This window comes from Peromyscus californicus, unplaced genomic scaffold (genome assembly GCF_007827085.1).
Source record: "Peromyscus californicus insignis strain IS unplaced genomic scaffold, ASM782708v3 Scaffold_13__1_contigs__length_99412109, whole genome shotgun sequence".
NCBI lineage: Eukaryota > Metazoa > Chordata > Mammalia > Rodentia > Cricetidae > Peromyscus > Peromyscus californicus.
In genome coordinates, this window is record NW_026294424.1 from 69,813,710 (window position 1) to 69,835,712 (window position 22,003).

Genomic DNA, 22,003 nt, shown 5'->3' on the forward strand with positions numbered 1-22,003 from the left:
GAGAGAAGGCTCTGGGTCCAGCACCCCCAACAAAAACAAAACAAACACAAACACCAATCAGCTTTCAGAGGGCATTCCTAGGGCACAGTCCTAAGATTTCTCCAAGAGTGTGAGCACTACGGTTGGATGTCTGAAGTTGAGGAACTTGAGCTCCAAGGAACAACAGATTCTCTGCTCTTGCTGCCTATATAATCTTGTAGCTTCCTTGTTCTGAACATTATTGTTATCTTAAAAATCACTCTTTCCCATACAACAGCAAAATATGCAAGTAGTAGCACATGCATAGTGAAGGTAATAAAAACATGAAACTATTTCAGATCATGTATTTAAAACTTCAGAGATCCTATAGTTAAAAACCCATCTTCCCAGGAAAGTATATTTATGCAAAAATTTGTTTATAATTCAGCTATCCAGACTTATCACTCAAGACACAGTTGCCTGCTCTTCTTTAATATAAGCCTTGAAGGGACCTGAATTCACAGCCTCTGCCATAGCACTTGGTCAAACCACTAAAAACACCTTCTCATCTGAGACATGGGGAAATGATGAAGATATCAATGTTTATTTTAAAAAAATGGAACATTTTGAGCAGAAAGATTATCCAGCTACCCTACTGCTGCTCTCTTAACACCCTCACTAAGAAGACCAAGTGGCACCAGTACAGAACCTGTACTTGTGACTGCATACTACAAAATGTGGTTCTGTATCTGACAGCCCAGTTTGGAATAAAAAATAAATTCTGATGTTATTATGTTAAGTCTTTAATAATAGATACAGTATTTATTCCAAATCTTAAAAAATGGGTATAGCATTTAGCAATAAACTAAAATTTCATGGTAAAAAAATAAAATGATTGGTTTTGGACAAAAGTACAATACTGAGGACTGAACTGAGGGTCCTGTCCACGCCAGGCAAGTTCTCTACTCCTGAGTTGTATCACTAGCTCATATATACGTTTTTATATATTGGATCTGTTTCTATGATCTTCTTTTACTGTGTCTGCCACATGCATGGAGGCATGGAGGAGGCCAGAAATGGTCACAAGAACTCCTGCACCTGGAGTTAAGGTGTGGTGACCTGCTGGAGGTGAATGCTAGGAACTGAACTCGTCTTTCTAGAAGAGCAGCAAGTGTTCTGAAGCACCGAGCCCATGGAGGTTGTTTTTATTCAATCAATTTACAACTCTGAAAATAATAAATGAAGTCTGACATCTACCTTATCTGTCTGTCCTGAGTGAACGTGGTTACCGTAGCACTCTGCGTACTGTTCTGGGGCATACTGGATGGGATCTGGACCATGCTCCCAGATGCAGGCTGAGAGATCACCATTGTATTGTACAGCGGGGCTGTGAGAGTGCTTGGTGTCTGGTTTGGAAGAGACGTTTGCTGACTATGTCCACTCATTACATTCTGTTGACTCTGCTGGAAAAGGAGATTTTATAGAGATTATCTAACAGTTATAGGACAGCATGCTTCTACTATTCGCCATTTAACAATGGCTGACAGAACAGAAAAAGACAAGCAAAATATATTATTTGGAGAGAAATATAGAAAAGACTGACTTGGAGTAGCTGACTTAGGCTGGATTCTTTGATGGAAGATAAACTAAGACTTTAAAAGAAGCATGATCTTAACAAGGAAGTAGAAAATGTACATGAAGACATCTGTTAAATGCCCAAAGCAAGTCAGTAATGGTCACACACTTGTATGTTTTTCAAATATAGTAACAGATGTACACTAATTAATTAATTACCAGAACTCTACAGAATGATTAAACTATTCCCACTTCCCCAACAGTCTATTCAGTATGCTTGCTACTCAAGACTCTCTTGCAAATCAAAGACTTACTACGTACAGAAAGTCTGCACATTATAAGAATCTGGTATAATTATTAAACTAGGTACTAGGTATTAAATCACAAAATTATTAAGTATCAAAATATTTGATAGTAATATATTTTCCACAAAATACTTTAATGATCACTGTCAAGATTCTATGTTCTAATTTTTGTTAAAATTTAAAAGCTAATGCAACACAGAGCTTTAAGTAGCTATTTCAGTCAATTACCTGAGTTGATGTACTCTGTAAAGTCTGCTGTTGTATCATGTGCTGGCTGGTGCTGACATGTCCAGTATTCATTCCACTTTGAATCTGGCTAGCAGAAACGACTTGGCCTTGCATATTTATAGGTGTGAGTTGCTGGATATTAGAATTTCCAGAGGAAAGTTGAACGGAACCAAAATTCAATCCAGAGTTTGATTGCTGCAAAAACATCTTTGAAAATAAAGATTACATTTTAATGAAAAACTTTGGCAGGAAGGCTCAGTTTGTTGCACAAACGTGATAGACTGAGTTTGGTCCCTTGATTCCATGGTGGAAGGAAAGAACAGAGTCCCCAAAGTTATCTTCTGACCTCCACACATCCTCTGCAGTACATATATGCTCACATTAACACACTAACTAACACACACACAATTTTTAATTACATTTTTTTGCAGGGGTGCTTGGAATCGAACTTGGGGCCTCAAGCATTTTAGGTAAACACTACTAATGAGTTACATTCTCAGCCTAAATAAACTTTATAGTTTAAAAAAAAAAGACCAAGGAGAACACTGAAAGAAACCAAGCAAAATGAAGTTTAACAGTCAAGTAACAAGTCATTAGGACATTTCACATGAACAGTTAGCAACAATGACAATAAAACATGAAGCGCCACATTCATCCTTGCACTCATCCACAAGGTCAACTGTGTTACTCCTCAGTGCTCCTCAAAGGGCTGCTGCTGGCAGCTTTGTACCATCTGTCACTCAAGTTCCTGACAGTACACAGGACTACTGCTCACCTAGTTTCCCTTCAGCAGAGCCCTAGTTCCCTAGATGGCCCTGTGAGTCAAGTAATATGAATCATATCTATTGGCATTTTATTAAAACTCTTCTAAACTGTCTACCTCAAAGGTTCTATAAAGTAAAACGTTTATATTATGGATTTGAACTTACTAAATAATGATGCTGATAGTCTTTAGGAATGAGTACCTCTGGAGGCTCTATACTATTAAGTGGGTAGCCAATGTTTACTGAACTGGGAAAATCAGACCTCTTGCATCTGACTTTTCAAAAAAGAGGGGTGGGGGACAATGTTTAGGAACCCAAAATGTGGATGGGACTCTCTGTGCTCAGAGCCCTTACCTGGAGCCCTTGACCGTGGACCATCTGAAGCTGTTCTTGAATCCTCCTCAGTTCCTCCTGCTGCCGGTGAATATTTGCCTCTATCACCCGCGTCCGCTGCTCCAGCTGGTCTTTCAGATGCTGCATGGCTCCTAACTGAGCTGAAAACTGGAACTGAAGCAGCACATGCAAAGACAGTATAACACATCTTAGAATTCCGTGTCCCAATAACTGTGCCACGTGCAAGGCAAGAATGCCACTTCCCAACTGCCGTCTTCACTCTCCTTTGTGACAGGCGCTGGACCTTTAACTCAGTGCCGTTGTCTGCAGACCCCGAGGAACCTGCCCCAGATGCCCCTGGAGGGAGACTGCAAAGGAAGGTGCTTCTCTTCCTGGTGCCAGTGGGTAGCAAGCCCTACCCAGTCTCATCCACAAAGTCTCTATTTCCCAGCAGACGCTTCCTGTTTTCTGGCTCTCTCTCATGGCAGCTCAGTGCACTTCTCTACTCAGTGGCTCCCGCCACATATAGCCCATCTAGTGCAGGGTAAGAGGTGTTGAGGGCTGCGTTAGTACGTCCTTCCTTGGCTGTTCTCCCTCTGATTTATGTGCGTGGTTGTTCTCATATCTTTTTTTTAAGTTGCAATTACTACCTGGGGAGGGGCACATGTCACAGATGTGTGTGTAGGTCAGAGGACAACTTGAGGAGTCGTTTCTCTCCCTTCACCACATAGGTCTAGGGGCAGAACTCAGGCGGTCAAGCTTGGCAGCAGGTGCCCTTACCCACTTGACCATCTGGCCTGCCCTCCTGTTCTTGCATTTTTTAGAGTTCTTCTTTTAGTTACCAGCTAATACAGTTTATTACCTCTGCTTGAACACTCTGCAGTTAGAAGATGTGAGTGCTTCCAGGTGTGGTGGCACATACCTTTAATCTTAGCACTCGAGAGGCAGAGGCAGAGGCAGAGGCAGGTGGATCTCTGTGAAGTTGAAGCCAGCCTGGGCTACAGAGAATGTTCTAGGACAGCCAGGGCTATGGCTATGCAGTGAGCCTCAGCCTTTAAAAAAAGAAAAAAAAAGAAAGAAAGAGAAAAGACAAGCCGAGCTCATACTGCAGCCCAACAACTTAGAACAAGTTCTTTAGTTGCTCACTTGACCTTCTACATTTTACCAGATGAGAATGGACCCCGCACCTGGAATGAATCCATAGCAAATTCTGTCATCTCTAGAGTCCCCTCTGTGTGTACATCAGCAGAATTATCCAAAGCTAGACAGGAGGATCACAAGTTCAAGACCTACTTGGGATACAGAGTGAGTTCAAGGTTAGCCTGGCAACATTTTAAGGCCCTGTCTCAAATTAGAAAGTAAAAAGAAAGGGCTTGAGGGCTCAAATATAGAGCATTTGCCTAGAAAGTTCAAGACTGAGTTCAGTTGCCAGTATCTTCCTTCTTTCTTTACATATATAAAAATCACTTATTTATATCTGAAAACAACCAATAATTTCATTCTCATACTATTTTGAAAAAACTATAATACTTTTCAACTGATACTATCTTTGGACCAGTTTAAAACATAGCTTTTTAAAGACTAATGAATTCTAAGAAATTATGAACGAATGCACAGATGAATGAAGAAAGTCATTCTACATTCAGGGATTTTAATCTTCTGGTTTTTAAATCCAATTAATAAGCTGCTCCTACAATTTAGACACACATGATGACTCACTGCTCATTTAATCATTTCCATGAATATTTTGTACTCTATAACAGCAGAGCATTTCACTTTATTGGAAATCTATCTTCAAAGTTTCCTGCAGTGAACTGCACCTAAAAGCGGGAAATACCCACCCTACCCTTTTATATTCTATCTTCAAAAAGGTTGTATTAAATTAATGAGTTCACTTTAAGTTTGTGCTAAAGATACTGAATATTACTTTTCTTTATTTTGTTGAAGTGGCCTCCCTATGTAGCCTTGGCTGGACTGGAACTCTCTTTCATAGACCAGGTTGCCTTCAAACTTCTGGTAATCCTCCTGCCTCCGTCTACAGGTACTGACCATCATGCTTGGCTTCAAATACTGACTTGTGAGGATGATAACAACCACTGATATCCTGTATTAGATTCTACTAGGCTTAAGAAAAATAGTAAACTTAGTACTTCAGCTTTCTCATGCCTTTTAAAAATGTTAGTTAAAATAGGTTATATTTATTTTTATGTTATATATTTTATTGTAATTAAAGTTATTTTTTGCTACAGGTAAATGCCATGTTGTCACAATTTAAAGCATTTCTACTAAATACAAACCAAAAAATAGGAACAAGCACAGAATATACAGGATAACAACACTGAAATAAATCCACAGGACAAAAAAGCAAAGTACTAAGCTTTACTTAGTCAATGAAAACATGAGAACCGAATGCTTAGGAATATTTTTGACACAGTATATATTATTTACATATTTCATGAAAACACCTCTATAATGATGTTGACAATGCTTTACTGATAACTTGAGATTAAAGAACAAATAATATTCAAAGTAGGTCTGCATATTGCATAAAAATTCTGTCAATATGTCAAAATACGTAAGATTTGAAGATTCAATTTGATATTTAATAATACTGTTATAGGGCTCTTACAGGGTAGTGCTGCTAGCAATCAGCATTTAGTGCCAAATAAAATAGAAGATTTCCCACTATCGTTATTACTCTTCTTCAGTAATGTTTCTGAAACTTTGAATGAGATCTAAATCACAAGTTAAGAAGGTACACAGCAGTGCTTTGGGAATGCTTTTCTCTTGCTAGCCTCAGTATTCACTCCTCCTTTGGACTCAGGCCATCTCACAGTTCTTTTTTTTTTTTTTTTGGTTTTTTGAGACAGGGTTTCTCTGTGTAGCTTTGCGCCTTTCCTGGAACTTGCTTTGTAGACCAGGCTGGCCTCGAACTCACAGAGATCCGCCTGCCTCTGCCTCCCGAGTGCTGGGATTAAAGGCGTGCGCCACCACCGCCCCGCTGCATCTCACATTTCTAAAGAGCTTTTTTCACTTTTGTTGTTCTTTTGGCTTTGGTTTTGGAGGTACTCATGTAGTTCAGGCTGGTTATGAACTCACTAAGTAGCTATGGATAACCGTGAACAACCAATTTTCCAGCTCCCACTTCCCATATGTTAGGATACAGGCATGTACCACCACACTTGGCATCTTACACTTGTTTAAGCTACATTAAGGATCCAAGTCATGTGTGTAGACTAAATAACATGGTATTTTAGTTATATGTCATATCCTCTAGATCAAGTAGCTTGTTAATATAGATATTACAAATACTGTCAGCATCCCTGATAAATGTAACTGAATACATACATAGAACTCAATAAATGTCCCATGTGCAAACAAATGAATTAACTTGTAAATTAGTTACTCAAATCTTCTAAAATTGATACATAAGGAAGAACAAAATGAACTAGTATATTTTATCATGTTGTTATATGTAAGATGTTATAGCACAGTAAGCAAGAAAATTCTTTGTTGTATAAGACCATCAAGCATCTTGAAAGATATATGCACCTGTGATTCTGTCTAGTAAGGGTCAAATGGTACACAAAATCACTGTAACTAAAATGTCACTACATATTCTAAATACTTCCTATTAAGATTTACTGAATTTATAATTATATATATTTATATATACATCTTTATAAAATCATATTTGCTTAAATGCAAGTATCACTTGTAAATGCTCAACTAAAACAAACAAAAATACCTGTGACATGCCTTGTGGAATTGGTAAATTTGCAGCTTGAGACATCACTGGCTGTGTTAATGATGGACCAACAGACTGGGAGTTTATGGACTAGAAGCAAAATAAAAAATGACAATGAAGTGATGCTCATACTCATCTATGAGTACTTCCACCACAAACACCAATACAATGTGCTTATCATCCAATGACAACCTTGATTTTTGTTGAGTGTAAAGTATGTCACCCTTTCTACTGTTTTATCTTTTCTTTCCTGTGGCACCCAGCATAGGCCCTTGGATGTACACTCAATCAGAAGTTGAGTGGACCAAACAAAGGCAACTGGAACTTAATAATACCTCTCAATTAACACTTTCTTCGCAATTAAAAAAAATGAAAATCTAGCATTTTACCTGACAAATGGGAAAGATTTTGAGTGTTACATGTCCTTATGGAAAGGGGATTTTAGGCATCGGTGACCACATCAATGGATTTCCTGCAGGGCTCTGATGTTAACTAAAGAGCATACCTGAGTGCTGAAGGATGACCTCCGCTGTGTCATCTTTTCATGAGCTGGCAGATGTGGTCTGGGAGGAGTGCTAGTATCAGTAGGGATCTTTGTCGGTGTTGCTGAAGTTAGTCAACAGAGAACAGAATTAGTACTTACAAACAGTTCTGAATGATTAATTTCAAAATATGCTTCATGGATAGAAATGGCTGAGTTAGTTTTCTCTTATTAAATAAAAGTTAAATCCATGTCTATAAGAATAACTTTAATTACTTCTTTTTTAAGGACAAAGAAAACATGTGATAGAAAACTTTAAAAACAGTTCCTCCTGTAATCCACAATACCCTCAAGGGACAGGCTTCAGAGCTCCCTACAAGTATGAGAGTCCATGCACACTAAGGTCTCTTCCAATGAATGGCATAGTATTTGCTTATCACCTAGGCACATCCTTCTGTGTAATTTAAATCAACTTCAGATACTCTTACCTAACATAATGCAGACTTGATAAAACAGCTGTAGTATCACTAGAAAATAATAGCAAGGAAAGAAGCCTACACATGCTCATTCGAGACACAACTGAGAAGGCGTTTTCTGCCACATGGCTGTAGATACAGCAGACCAACTACAATTGAAAGACAATTATCCAAGTCTTTAAAAAGTAAAGGCTAGGGCTAGACTCTAGCCACTAGCGTTCAATAGTTAACAGCCCTATTCTGTTCCCACTATCTACATGGCGGCTGATAATGACCCATTAACTCCAGTTCCAGGGAATCCGATGCCCTCTTATGACCGCCATGGGGACCAAGCACACACAGTGCACAGACATACAAGCAGACAAAACACTCATACAAATGTAATCACTTGGTTTTACAGTGAAAGATAGTATTTTTTTTTTCCTCTAAGGGAATAATTTAAAAGTTAAGCAGAAGATTATCATCTATATATCATCACTTCATGACTTTGAATCTTTTCTAAAGTTAATTTGCTTCTTACTAGAAAGGTTACTGTACTTCAAAACTAAAAGAATTAGAATTTGAAGAAGTTCTTGTCAAAAGTGCTGATGTCAGCAACACAAATAATTTAGAAGATCTCTTTGAAACACAGGTTTGTTTCCAGGCTAAGGCACTTACAGGAAGGGTCTGAGACTGCTGTATGAGATGACTTTCTGGAGCTTCTAGAAGAGGCAGACGGAGTTGGGCTGTGATCAAACCTTTCCAGTGCTTCCTTGAGACTGACTGTATTTATACGATTGTCAGACCCAGAATCTTGGCTCTAAGGAGACAAGAGAAAAAAAATGTCTGCTCAGTGCAGAGATCTCAACACAGTTAGATATCAGGACTTAATATCTAGAATAGAGAACTCCCTACAATTCAACATGACAATTCAATCATAAAAATGGACACACACACACATCATGTGTGACGACAAGATGCACTTGTATTTGTTGTTGAGACAAGGTCTCACACTACTGGCCAAGAACCTGTGGCAATCCTTCTGCCTCAGAGCAACTGTGCCTAGTGAGTATGTACCTTTAAATACAACATCTGCAAAAGCTAGTAAGAGGATCATTTGAGCTCAGCCTGGGAAACACAGCAAAATGCCCTGTCAAGAAATAAACAAAAAGTCCCAAACAAAAAAGAGAACAAGTTGGACACAGTGGCATATACCTGTAATTGAAACACTTGGGCTACAGAGGCAGAGTGACCAAGGTCATCCTTGGCTGCATAGCCTGCCCAAGGCCAGCCTGGGCTGTATGAGACCCTGTCAAAAACAAAACAAAACAAAACACCCCAAATAGATAAATGAATGAATAGATAAATAAGAAAACAAGAAGAGAGAGAGGGAAATACTTCTTCAAAGAGGAAATGGACAATCACTTGATAAACTGCTCAAACTTACTAACCAGGGAAATACAAATCAAAACCAGTCATGCTATTTCATGCTCTATTAGAATGGCTAGGACCAAAAAACCAAGTCAGACACCTGGGCAGCAGATCTCCTCTGTGAGCTCAAAGCCAACCTGATTTACACAGTGAGTTCCTCGACAGTCAGTGAGACCCTGTCTCAAACAAAACCACACAAAAAATAACAAAAACCCCACCAAACACAAAAGCTTCTCAGAAATCAATTAATATGATAAAGATGTGAATAAACTCGAACTCTTATGACTTGGTAAAGGCTTTGTAAAAATGGCATGGCTCTATGGAAAATAGTACGGCAGTTTCACTCAAATGTTAACTAAGAGTTACCTACCGTATGATCCAGTATTCTATTTGGTATACACCCAAAGAAAAGAAGTCGGGACTCTAGTAGCTATCTGTACATCACCTTTCTTCCTCTATCATTACAAATAAAAGGTGAAGGCCCCCCAGGATTCCATTGACTAATCAGAGGATACACACATGATGGAATATTACCCAGCCCTCAGACAAAGAGAAATCTGACACATGCTACAATACAATGAACCCTGAGAACATACATAGTGAAATTAGCCCGTCACAAAGGAACACATACTGTATGACTCTACTTATACAAGGTACTCAGAGTAGCCCAGCTTGAAAAAGGAAAGCAGAGCTGAAATGAGCTGGGGAGGGTGAAAGGTTGTTTACCAAACCCCATTGAGGAGGATGGAAAGGTTCTGGGCACGGGTGTTGGTGACAGCTGTACAACAGGCAATGTCACAATGCTGACATGCCACGTCACCACTTTGTAAAAAGTGACTAGAAAAAGGGAATGACAGGATGAAGCTGGTGCTTTATTTTATAGACAAAGTACTATAAAATCTCTGGAACTCAACATCTGCTCCAAATCTTCAATCTGACCTTTCTGCAGGATTCTACTGTGTAGATGAACCACTGCTACCCTACCATTTTCTATCATCTTCCTACCAAGTCAAGTACAATAACCTTTCCTACACTTACTTACCTTAGTCATTCTGTCTCTGTCTTGTTGGAGTAAACACTGAAGCACCCAGAAGCAGTACAAACCAAAATGCCAATTTAAATCATGCTTCCTGTTCCTAGCTCACAGTGACAGGGGTCTGTGGAAACAATTGCAGGTGGCCTATGATGGTCACTAACTTCAAGTGTATGCTCCATTCTAGTCAGCAGAACTGCCAAGTGTACTAGAAAGCTTATTTTCCTATTCTTGAGAGTTATTCCAAGCTTTCCCACTGTTCCTTAACCTCTGTCTCCCTCTCTCAGCTGACCGCCTTGCCTGACGCAGATGAGAGCACCTATGCAACCCCAAAAGCAGCCCCCTACTATGGATGTAGCATATACACCAGTGCTTCCTCCCCATCCACACGTAAGGGAGAATCAGTGTCCCCTTCAAGTCTTTCCTCACGCATCAGTGAACAAGCGGCACATGCACCCCCTTATTTCAGGGCTACAGATGACTGCTTACATGTATACATGCAAAACAGTTCGTCTCCAAGGCACTCATCCTAGGTGGAGGGCGAGTCACTCAATGCCTATCCCTTCCTTCCTTAACCTGCAGCTCTTCCCAGCCTGTACTTGAGTCTAGTTCTCATGGCTTTTCCAGCCACCTTCAAAGTCCATAATAAACAAATAACTCTGCATTTTCCATCTCAGTTCTGAGTAGTTCTTCACGTATCTGCTCTAAAAACGAGACCTCATCAATTTCCTTGTTGTTCCCACCACAAGTGGGAGTCTCTGTCTTAGGGCTCTCAGACTAGAACTCTACAGGCTGAAGAAACATCCTCCCTCTCAAGTTCAATGGTGTGGGGCTCATAGAGCATGTCATGTCACTTCCGGTGGTTACATATCGATCCTGTGCTGACTTCACCGCACACCTGAATGCCATTCTGACTTCTGGCTCAGTGTTCCCAGACTTAGTAATCCTAAATCACCTCTCCTCAAACCTAACACCATGAACTCTCTGGTCCTTGGCATTACCCCTTCAAAATCTTCCTTCTTCTTCAGCCACTAATTCTTGGTCAAACCTCAAAGCCAATTATTTCAGTTCAAGCATCCTCATTTTTGACCAGAACCTGCCACATTACCTACTCATCCCTCTTAGTATCCTAATTCCAATAATCCTGTGGTTTAAGTCAAACCGACATCGACTCTCCATTTCCATAAATCAGTTTCACTTTATGTCTTCTTTCCCTTAAGAATCTTAAATTTGTGTCTGATATTATAACAACTGTGTGCATACGTTCAATACCCTAGCTCCTATCTCCTGTTATCACACTTCTTTGGCAAAATCCCAATGGTTAAACCACTTTTTGCTTATCCTACACAGCACAATATGACCAAAGGAACAAAGCATAGTGACTGTTCTTACTTCAAATTAATGATCAAGAGACTTGTGAGCGTTCTTAACCTGCCTGCAAACCACACTGTAAATCTTCACACAACATTCCCTTCCCTACCTCCCTTTGCAACCTTGGGACACCCCCCAAACTCCTCTCCTTAGGCTAATTCCAGCTGGTACCTTTGGTTCTTATTTCACCGAGAACATTGCCATAAGCTCCCACTATTCTAGCAATCACTAACTGTGAATGTAGTGTGACTGGGGAAATGTGATACTCAAAAGTAAATCAAAAAATGTGATACTCCTCAGGGTGCTACTACAAACCAGGAAGCAGACACTCTCCACAATCCTAACTGTTCCAGAGAGTGTCTTCTGGCTTTCCCAGCCATATAGTCTGTCACCACTACTCAATTACTGCAGCACAAATGTAGCCACAGACAAAATAGAAGCAACTGGGTATGGTTTGTTCTTTATGATCACTGAAATCTGACAGATGTTTCACGGAGCCTTATTATTAAAACATTCTTATTCTTTTGATTTTTTTCAACTACTTAAGTGTATAAAATACATTTATAGTTTATGGATGTTGTGAAATCAGTCAGAAGGCCAGATGTGACCTGCAAGTCATAGGTGCCAGCTTGATACAGTTGAAAAGCTGCCCGACTAAACACTCTCTGCCCTTGTGTAAGGGATCCATATTCCCACACATACTCCAGAACACTGCTCTTGGATCTCTACCTCCTTCTCCATTAGATCAGGCAGGTGATATGCATGGTTTCCCACATGACAGAACAACAAAAACCAGAGTCCAAAGTCTAACTATAAGTTCCCAGTCATGTGTCTTCAGGGAAGGTTCCCTCTTAAAACTAGTCTCAGTATTTTCAAGTGTAGGTTATCACCTCAGAAAAGGTCACCTAAGGAGCAAATCACAGTTTATAATGATAAAAGGAGCAGAGCCTAGCACGTCAAAGTCAATTATAATGAGAGTTTTCATCTTAGATTGGGTGTGTCTCTCATCTAATTAAGTTTTAAATGGCAAAATCTTCAATTCCTTTTTAGAAGCAAATGAGATTTTAAAATAAAAATGATAAAGGACAATCAAATCTCTCTCACAGATTACTAGGAAATGAAATATTTAAAAAGAGGCTGTAAGGAGCATACTTTGTCAGCAGCTGTCTCAGGAAGAGATTCTTCAATGCCAAGTTCTCGTCGTCTTTCAGCCCTTACTTCTGCGTAACTACAAATGGAAAGAATCAAGTTTTAACGTTTGCTCATTTATTTGAAATACTGGAGAGATGCAACCAATTGCTGCTTGTTATCTCTCTCACTTGATCACAGTCATTCTGTACGATTTTCCACGTGCTAAGCAAACCCAACACGTACGTACCATGCACGGCCTAAATTCAATCTGTGTGCTTTAGGTAATCTCCAATGACCCGGAGGAACTAAGTATGTAAATTAAGAGGAACTAAGTGGAGGAAAGACGATTGGCGGTTACTCTGGTGTTTGCTTTGTACGACATACACTGGTGCTTGGATGTTGGTACAACTTTCGCTACGCAGCACAATATTTCAGTCAGGCCTTATATACCCATGCACACTACCTGTATCATATTTCTATCTATTAAGTAAGCTTAATATTAAAAATATTAAGTATTAAAACCGGAGAGATATTACTATCATCATTAACAAATCACATATAAAATTATATTTGGATATTACTACATCTTACCAATTTTCTAAAAGAATTATTACCTTACTACAGTGTGAGTACAAACAATGAACTCTGGCCTTGAATTCCACTGATGGTAAGTGATATAATAATGAGTTTGAAGCCAAATCCACTGCTGTCCTTTGGTCAGGAATCTGTAATAACATGATTTGCCTTTCCCATACTGCATTACTAAAAAAGAAAAGAAACAAGTATTTTTTCTTTGATATATATTTAGCTATGAAGAATCTGGATTTCTTTCAAACAAAAGTTGTCACTTACATTTAATTCTCTATACAGACATAATTATTTTCTGGATGACTTTCAGAAATATACATCAACTATAAAGATGGTTTTTAGAACCAGTTTAAGGTCCCCCCAGTGACCAGACTCCCAGTTTCCAACTTTACAGTCAATCAGTGCTGATCGTACACATTTTTTCATTCACAACAAATTCCATATCCTGAAAGACTCACACTGTTAACTTGCTCTTGCCCAGATATGTGACACTTAGGGAAACAACAGTTAATAATCATGTATTTTCCCACAGATACTGTCATGTATGATATTTAAGGCATTTAACTGTCAAGCTTTAATTAACCAAAATTCAGAATAATGTCATTGTTTGAATTGTTAAGTAGAGTTTCCCAACCTAGTTCAAATGTTAGGTTCTAAAGTATTTTAACTGGTACTAAGCAAAAACTGGGTTTTGTGGTTTAAACTGATTTGGGAAACTATGTACTTCTTTAATGTACTATAAGATTTTCCTTTGTATGTAAGACTAAGATCAAATATAAACTTGTTCCTTCTGTATACATTTATAAAAATAGTTCTAAATCTTTTCTCTGTCTCTCATTAATAGAATAGAGTATCTATTTGTGTGTTTTAAAATAGCTCTCAATGGAAACATTAAGATCTACTTACAGTGCTCATGACATTTTGCCAGATTTTCTAGGTCATCCACATGATAGTAATCATAGCCTGATGTTCCCAAAACTTCAAATGGCAAATAGCCTATTATTGGTGGTGCCCTAAATTATATAATAATAAAAATCAGTATTACAACTTTTCTACAAGAGACAACTTTTCTACAGCCAGAAATTAATTTGAAAAGTGACTTTTACATTTTTCAAAAGTGAATAATGAATTTCAAAATCCTGATTAGAAAGTTTGTTCCTGAAGTCCATTAATATCCAGAATTACGTAACGATCACTTTTTTTTCTTTTTCTTTTGTGAAATTTAAAGGTGACATTACCTGTGATCTAGAAATAGAAACTTCCATTCTAAACTGTGTCTAGATGTAAACTCTTCATTGGGTTCTTCAACAGTACACATTTCCTACAAACAAATTAACAAGTAGAATTCAGAAGTACTTTTCTGTATCCTTGGAAATATTACATAGTGTTAGACATGAATCATTATTAAATACCTTTCATCTAAACAGATTTTAGCACATTGAGTTTTCAGTACTAAACACAAGGTCCTAAGTTTGATCCCCAACAATTCTTACAGTCATCTGAGACAACAACCGATCAAACAGCAGCAACTGCCAGCCTCAGGTCAGCAGTTACAGTCCAGTGAGTTCTCACTCACATGCCTAAGATCCAGACCTTTCTTTTCCTTTACCGTTCCCATTTCTCAGTGTCTGGAATGCCTCCAAACAAGCCAACTGCCTTACTCTCATATACACTCACACAATTCCCCATCTCATCAGTGGTCTCATTTCTGTACAACAGAGTCTAGAAATCAGCACACTCTTTCATGATCGAAGTGGCCATTATTACAGGTTTTCTTTTAATAAAGATTCGTTTTTATTTATGTGTATAGATGTGTGTCTCTCTGTGTGTATGTCACATGTGTGCCTGTGGAGACCAGATGAGGGTGCTGTAACCAGCTAGAGTTACAGCTGGTTGTAAGTCACCATGCCTGGATGCTGAGAACCACTGAGCTCTCTCTCCAGCCCAACACACTTCCAATTTTACCCTCTAGGTATTTTAAAATCCATTCCATAGCACTTATCTTTAGTGACTAAGTTTAGATCCTTAGCCTCACTGATTCACCTCACTGCAATAGCATCTCATCAGTCTTCCCACCCTTCATCTGTCTTCTACTCAGGTCAGCCATTACCCTTACCTTAGCAATACTCAAATAGCATTATACAACTTCCAGCTTCAAACTCTTCTATGGTTTCTCATGCCCAAATCTCGTCAAGGAGAAAAACCACAGAGAGAACAAACTTCATGCCTGGCCTCTGCTTACTTTTCTGAAATAAGTTCTGACTACTCTTCTCTCACATACATGAAACCTAGATTCTGCTGTACAAAGCAATGAATTACAGCCTTCCTCTCCATCCTTACACAATCTTCTCTAACAGTTAGGAGCTGGGGCTTTGAAAGAAAAATAACTGCAATCAAGTCCCACTTACTAAATGAGACATTTGGCAAGAAACTTCCCTAAGCCTTAGTTTCCTTAAATATAAAATATTATGATAGCATGCAACTGCCCTCCAATTTCCTAAGACTAAATGGGTAGAGCAAGACTAGTTTAAGATCTCCTAACTGCTAACTGGTCTTTGTCTTATAGTCCGGTGTCACCCAAACTGTAATGTCACCCTGTCTTCTTTCCAGTCTTTAAGGGCTGAAGTAATTGACTTTTCTCCTTCCCTACTAATCATCTGTTTCTGGAATGCAAGAAATAAAAACACACAATTTAAAATTCAAAGAGCAGGGGTTGAGGAGATGGACGGCTCGGCAGTTAAGGACACTGGCTGCTCTCCAGGGGGCTTTGCTCCAATTTTCAGCATGGTAACTCACAACTCTATGTCCACTTCCAGGGCATCCAATGCCTTCTTCTGGCCTCCCTGGGCACCAGGCATGCACATGGTACACAAACATACAGGCAGACAAAACACCCATACACATATTTAAAAATTAATAAAAAAAATCCAAATAGCAAATTATATATAGTAAAGCCATATATATCTTTATTTTATTTTGTTTTTGTTTTTCGAGACAGGGTTTCTCTGTGTAGCTTTGCGCCTCTCCTGGAACTCACTTGGTAGCCCAGGCTGGCCTCGAACTCACAGAGATCCGCCTGGCTCTGCCTCCCAAGTGCTGGGATTAAAGGCGTGCGCCACCACCGCCCGGCATATCTTTATTTTAATTATTATTATTTTTGGTTTTTGAGACAGAGTTTCTCTGTGTAACAGCCCTGTCCTGGAACTTACTCTGTAGAACAGGTTGGCCTTGAACTCACAGACATCTGCCTGCCTCTGCCTCCCAAGTGCTGGGATTAAAAGCGTGCGCCACCAATGCTGGATGCCACATTCTTTTAAAAACTACCTAGATGGTTTTTTGTTTTGTTGACTTTCTTCTTTAAGGACGATAGTGAACTACACACACTAAATTCTATATAAAAGCAGGACAATGGTAATATACTACCATGGGATACCTGCAAAGAATACACTAAAAAAGTTACACATTATTTAATGAGTGCTTGTATCCTTCACTGTGTTAAAATAAAAAGTTCATGCATATTTAATAACTCCTTAGCCATTACTTTTCAATGATGGCAGACATTTCAGCCTTCTGAAGACAACAAAAATCTCCTAAGAACAATTCTCATACCATGAACTGGAATGCACCAGCAAATTAAAATTAGAAGCATACCTTGATGAACTGAGGTGTAGCTAACCTGACAGTAGCTACGAAACAAACTCTATCTTCATAAGAAGGCCTATGTGTGCGCTGTATAGTTCCTTCAAAACCATTGTGTGCTGAAGTTGATACTAAAAAAGCAAGGAAACATGTATCACTGGTTAATCCAGTAACATATACTTGTAAGCGTCTAAGAGCTTAGCAAAATAAAAACAGCCAGTTAAAATACATTGTAAAAGAAGTATTTTAACTTACCACTGTTTAAAGATTTAAAATTTCCTATAAATCTCACATATTCATAGGTGGATGGCTCCTTTGGGTCTATTGTTCCTCGAAGCATGTGACAACAGAATTCTAACTGATTTTTTGCTGAAATAAGTGATAAAAGTTGGGTAAGTTCACAATCATTTTCTCCAACAAAAGCGCTCCATGTCATGTTCAGCGCATCACGTAAAGCACATGCAGGAGATGACTGCAGCCAGCACAGCCAACAGCAACTTTCTCCATTTTCATCTGGTCTTCCATCCCACTCCTCCCTCTCAGTTCATGGAGGTTCTGCTCTCCATTTACAGCTAGTGCTTCCCCCTTTACTGAAAGCCAATGCCTTCTCTTCTTTCCTGCTGCTGTTGCTTTTTGGCAGGGTTTCACCCAGTGACACAGTCTGGCCTAGAATCTGCCCCTTGCTTCAGGCTCCCAAGTGTTCATATTCTAGGCTTACTGTTCCCATCTCTACCTTCAAGAACCTTTCTTGTCTTCTGTAGGACCAGAGCCTTGCCACTCGGTAGTCATCCCTTTAGCAACTGCAAATTTTCTTTGGTTTCTTACTTCCTACAATTTTAAATCTGATCACGTCTTCAATCTTTTCAATAAAGTATTTTTCATGCTAATCTATTTATAGCAGCAGAGAACTCATTCAAATGCACTCTGGTTTCCATGTATTCATTTCTCTAACTTCCTCACACCTCCAGAGCAATGGCTCTCCCAAACATCACTGACACTGGGATTGTTAACCTCAAGTGATGTTTCTCACTCTTTCCAGCTCTTCTTAAAACTTGTTCTTTCTCGCCGGGCGGTGGTGGCGCACGCCTTTAATCCCAGCACTCGGGAGGCAGAGCCAGGCGGATCTCTGTGAGTTCGAGGCCAGCCTGGTCTCCAAAGCGAGTTCCAGGAAAGGCGCAAAGCTACAGAGAAACCCTGTCTCGAAAAACCAAAAAAAAAAAAAAAAAAAACTTGTTCTTTCTCATCCCCACAGTACAAACTCACCTTCCTAATTACTGTACTCTGCTAACTGACACTAGATACTTTCACAAAGACTGTTTGAGCTTGACCTTTAATAACCTTTTCTACAGTCACCGACTGAACTTGGGAGGCTCCTTAACTCTGCTATCTTTCTGACCAACTCTACATTTTACGTAAGACAGTCTCGTTCATCAATGTGTAACACCTTCTTCCTTTGCTCAATGCATCATCACATTTATACTCTTCTGCATCTGACTTTACCACCTAACTCAAACAGGTTCAAATTCCAGTTATCATTATCTTTCCATGACCGTCCCAGATTTAGTTGTACTGGATCTATCAACTTATCAATCATGGTTCTTCTCCATCCTACTTCTACAGCGAATTATACAACTTCCCCTTTTTTGTCCCTAGTTTGGTCCTTTGCAAAATTAGCTACCTTGATTTTTCCCCACTCCAACCACAAACCACCCAAAAGGCCTTCACTAGTTCTCTATTGTGTAAAGAATAAAATTTAAACTTCATAGATTGAAATACTAGGTTCTTTACAATTCTGCCTCTTCTTTACAAACATCCTATCACATATGCTCATTTATAGTCATTACAGCTAAAATAGCCTACTACATTTTCCAAGCAAGCTATCTTGCATTGTAACTCATGGACTCTTGGGAAAGAACTCTGCTTGTGTACCAGCTCTTTAGAAGGCCCTCAACAAGCCAGGAGTTAAGACTTCTGTGATCTTGAGAGCAGGGGGTCTATCCTGGTGGAAGTTTTTATGCACTTTTCTGAGCAGTCCTCTCCTCCAAGGGTCCCTGAAACTGCCTCCTTCACCCTGTCCTTCTGTTGGCACCTCAGAGTGCCAACTTTCTATTTCTCTCCTTTTGCTATGCATTTGCCTCAAGGAACACCTTTTGTCCTGTGACTTCAAATACTGCTTAAAGCCATATAGTTAATTTCTAGATTAAGTCCAGCCCAAATGTTTCTTCTAAGTACCACATTAAAATGGTCTAATGACCAGTATAATGCAAATCTGATTATAAACAATTACACATAGGCTCCAAGTAAATTTCTACTTCTATCTTTTCATAAATCCTTCTGAAAGACAATCCATTCTTAACATGGATATAAATATATACATAACTATACACATGTGAGTTCTTAATATTATAGAATCTGAAGACAGAAATACTAAGATCACTATTACCAGATAAAATTTAAAACTAATCATAAAAATGATTAAAGAGGTCTCTAATAGCTAATGGCTACACAAATACAATAATGTACTAAATTTAGACACATACACACACTTTTGGGAATTGAGCTCAGGGTCATGTACATTACAGGCAAGTACTTCACACTGTTGTATCTGCATACCCACATTCTTAATTTTACTCAGGGCAGCTATTAAGGTTTGTATATGAACTGTTGGCACAAAGGTCCACAGCTGGTAGCGCTACTGTGAGAGGCTCTAGAGACTGCATGCAGGAGGAGGGAAGCCTAGAGGAGCAGGCAGGGGCAGGTATGTCTAAGCCCTCCCTTCCTTCCTTCTTCCTTCCCTCCTTCCTTTACTTCCTAGCTGTCATGCTGTCAACAGTTGTGCTCCACCAGGTCCTCCCCAGCATGTTAGACATCTCTAAACCATGAGCCCATATAAACTTGTCCCTTATCAGTGTCTAGTCCATGGGTGCACGGTGTGAAGGTAAGCAGCACACCAAGAATGAAGGCAGAGAGCTCCAGTCAACTGCTTGCCCAGGCGCTCTACAGAAATGTCTCACTACACCAAACTATCTCGTGCTACTTTATGACAGGGACTATTTTTCACTATATTTAGCAATTTAAAAATTATATTAAACATATTCAGCAAAGTTTATTTTAATCAATACTTGAGATTTCATTTAAAAATTAAAAACATGTAGCTGATTTCCATCTTTTTATACATTACAGTTTGTGGCATAATTGTGATCAATTTCTTACATCAAAAAAGACGAGACTTCAATATACAATGGAATAGATTTGGTATCTTAAAATGAACGCAATTCTTTTAGTTGTATATATATACATCAACATTTTACAAGAACTTAATTTAATAGAGTTCATGAAACAGTGCTACTCTAATTTAGTTAAACACATTGTGTTTTTCATAAACTTACAGAAGTAAAGGATAATGCTGTCAAATACAAGGTTTGAGTCTTTGTTTAGGAGGGTCTACTTACATTTTAAATACTCAGGGGTTAATGAATCACTTTCCAGCAGATGAGTAGAGAGTATCTTATAAACCTCTGAATGTTCTCCCTCTGGGATAAAATTAAATATACTTTGATCCACAAGATCAGACTAAAAAATAAAAATAAATAAAATTATATAAAAATGCTTTGAGAGGCACTTATCTCTAACACATCTAACAGATATTAAATAACAAAGGTGCATATGATTAATATTCAATTATCCATGAAAACCAATAATGTCAAGCTACAAACTCCATACTAAAAAATGAGACTGAGAAGCTGGAGAAGGCTAACATACCCGAGTCATCAGATCCATAATCAATGTGATCCTAAAAGCCAGATACCTTATTCGAAAACTTCAGTTTCAGCAAATTTGAACATTATAAAATACAATGGGACTGAGAAAGTTAAGAAAATTACTGGCTCTAAGACACAGCCTTGTAATTTATTCAACCCTCTGTTAAGTAGTGGTGTTATACATGAGTACACAGAAACAGTGACAAGCTAAATGAAGAGATCTGACACTACTATCATTGCAATCGTCAAACATGTCCTTTAATTTTATTCCATCTTTTCCAGGCATTTATTTTATATCACATTGTCAAAGCCTTGCCTAAAATGGATGGCCAGCATGTAGAATATTCTAATTCTTCCTACTTGCTAATATACGACTTTAGTCATTATTTAATAATCAACAGCAGTCTGACAAATGTTAGGAATCCTACAGCAAGTGATGCTGTGGACTCAAAGATGAATAGGACAGCTCCTGTCTCTGAGCAAGTGATGCTGTGGACTCAAAGATGAATATGACACTCTATCTCTGAACAAGTGATGCTGTGGACTCAAAGATGAATAGGACAGCTCTATCTCTGAGCAAGTGATGCTGTGGACTCAAAGATGAATAGGACAGCTCTATCTCTGAGCAAGTGATGCTGTGGACTCAAAGATGAATAGGACAGCTCTATCTCTGAACAAGTGATGCTGTGGACTCAAAGATGAATAGGACAGCTTCTATGAGTACCAATGATAGTGAAACCTCAGCCACTTCACTGTCTACTGAATCCAGCCCATCCTATTGGATTTCTCACTTTCCAAACTGTTAACTCTAGAAACAGGGGAGTGAGAGCTCAGGGACCTGTGGGAGACAGGGCAAGTAGAGGGGCTGTAGTGGTCAAGCGGCTGCCTTTCATTTTGTTTGTATTTTATCTAGCTATCGAGATTGTATCTGAGTATCTCCACTGCTTCAAACAAAACAGTAAGAAAACAAAGCAAGTCATGGGGGAAAGGGAGGGATGGTTTACTACTCTCCATACAGCCACACAGTTGCGTCTGGCTTTTCTCTAATGATCAAAGTCTTCCCTACTCCATGAAGTGCAACAGCTTTGGTAAACTCCACATCTTGTAGCTTTCAAAGACCAATTACTTCCTTCAAGAAAGCATGCCTGGTACTAGAAACCTAAGCAAGTCCACCTAGCTAGTAAGGCCACAGATCTTACAGA

At 39.0% G+C, this 22,003-nt stretch overlaps 1 protein-coding gene across 15 annotated transcripts in view; it reads right to left on the reverse strand.

Annotated features, from left to right (window-relative positions):
* Positions 1-22,003, reverse strand: part of Clock (clock circadian regulator) — a 91,604-nt gene that overhangs the window by 13,428 nt on the left and 56,173 nt on the right. For 12 of the 15 annotated variants that reach the window (XM_052735188.1, XM_052735190.1, XM_052735193.1 and 9 more), the window contains 13 exons: positions 20,493-20,613; positions 17,296-17,409; positions 17,053-17,171; positions 14,640-14,722; positions 14,308-14,414; positions 13,428-13,575; positions 12,835-12,910; positions 8,526-8,667; positions 7,417-7,517; positions 6,912-7,001; positions 3,185-3,337; positions 2,067-2,273; positions 1,216-1,421 (listed from right to left, as the gene is read on the reverse strand). In XM_052735188.1, coding sequence (XP_052591148.1) covers positions 1,216-1,421; positions 2,067-2,273; positions 3,185-3,337; positions 6,912-7,001; positions 7,417-7,517; positions 8,526-8,667; positions 12,835-12,910; positions 13,428-13,575; positions 14,308-14,414; positions 14,640-14,722; positions 17,053-17,171; positions 17,296-17,409; positions 20,493-20,613 — 1,667 coding nt within the window. The remainder of the gene's footprint in view (positions 1-1,215; positions 1,422-2,066; positions 2,274-3,184; positions 3,338-6,911; positions 7,002-7,416; positions 7,518-8,525; positions 8,668-12,834; positions 12,911-13,427; positions 13,576-14,307; positions 14,415-14,639; positions 14,723-17,052; positions 17,172-17,295; positions 17,410-20,492; positions 20,614-22,003) is intronic. The other 3 variants (XM_052735194.1, XM_052735197.1, XM_052735195.1) reach the window with 3 other exon arrangements.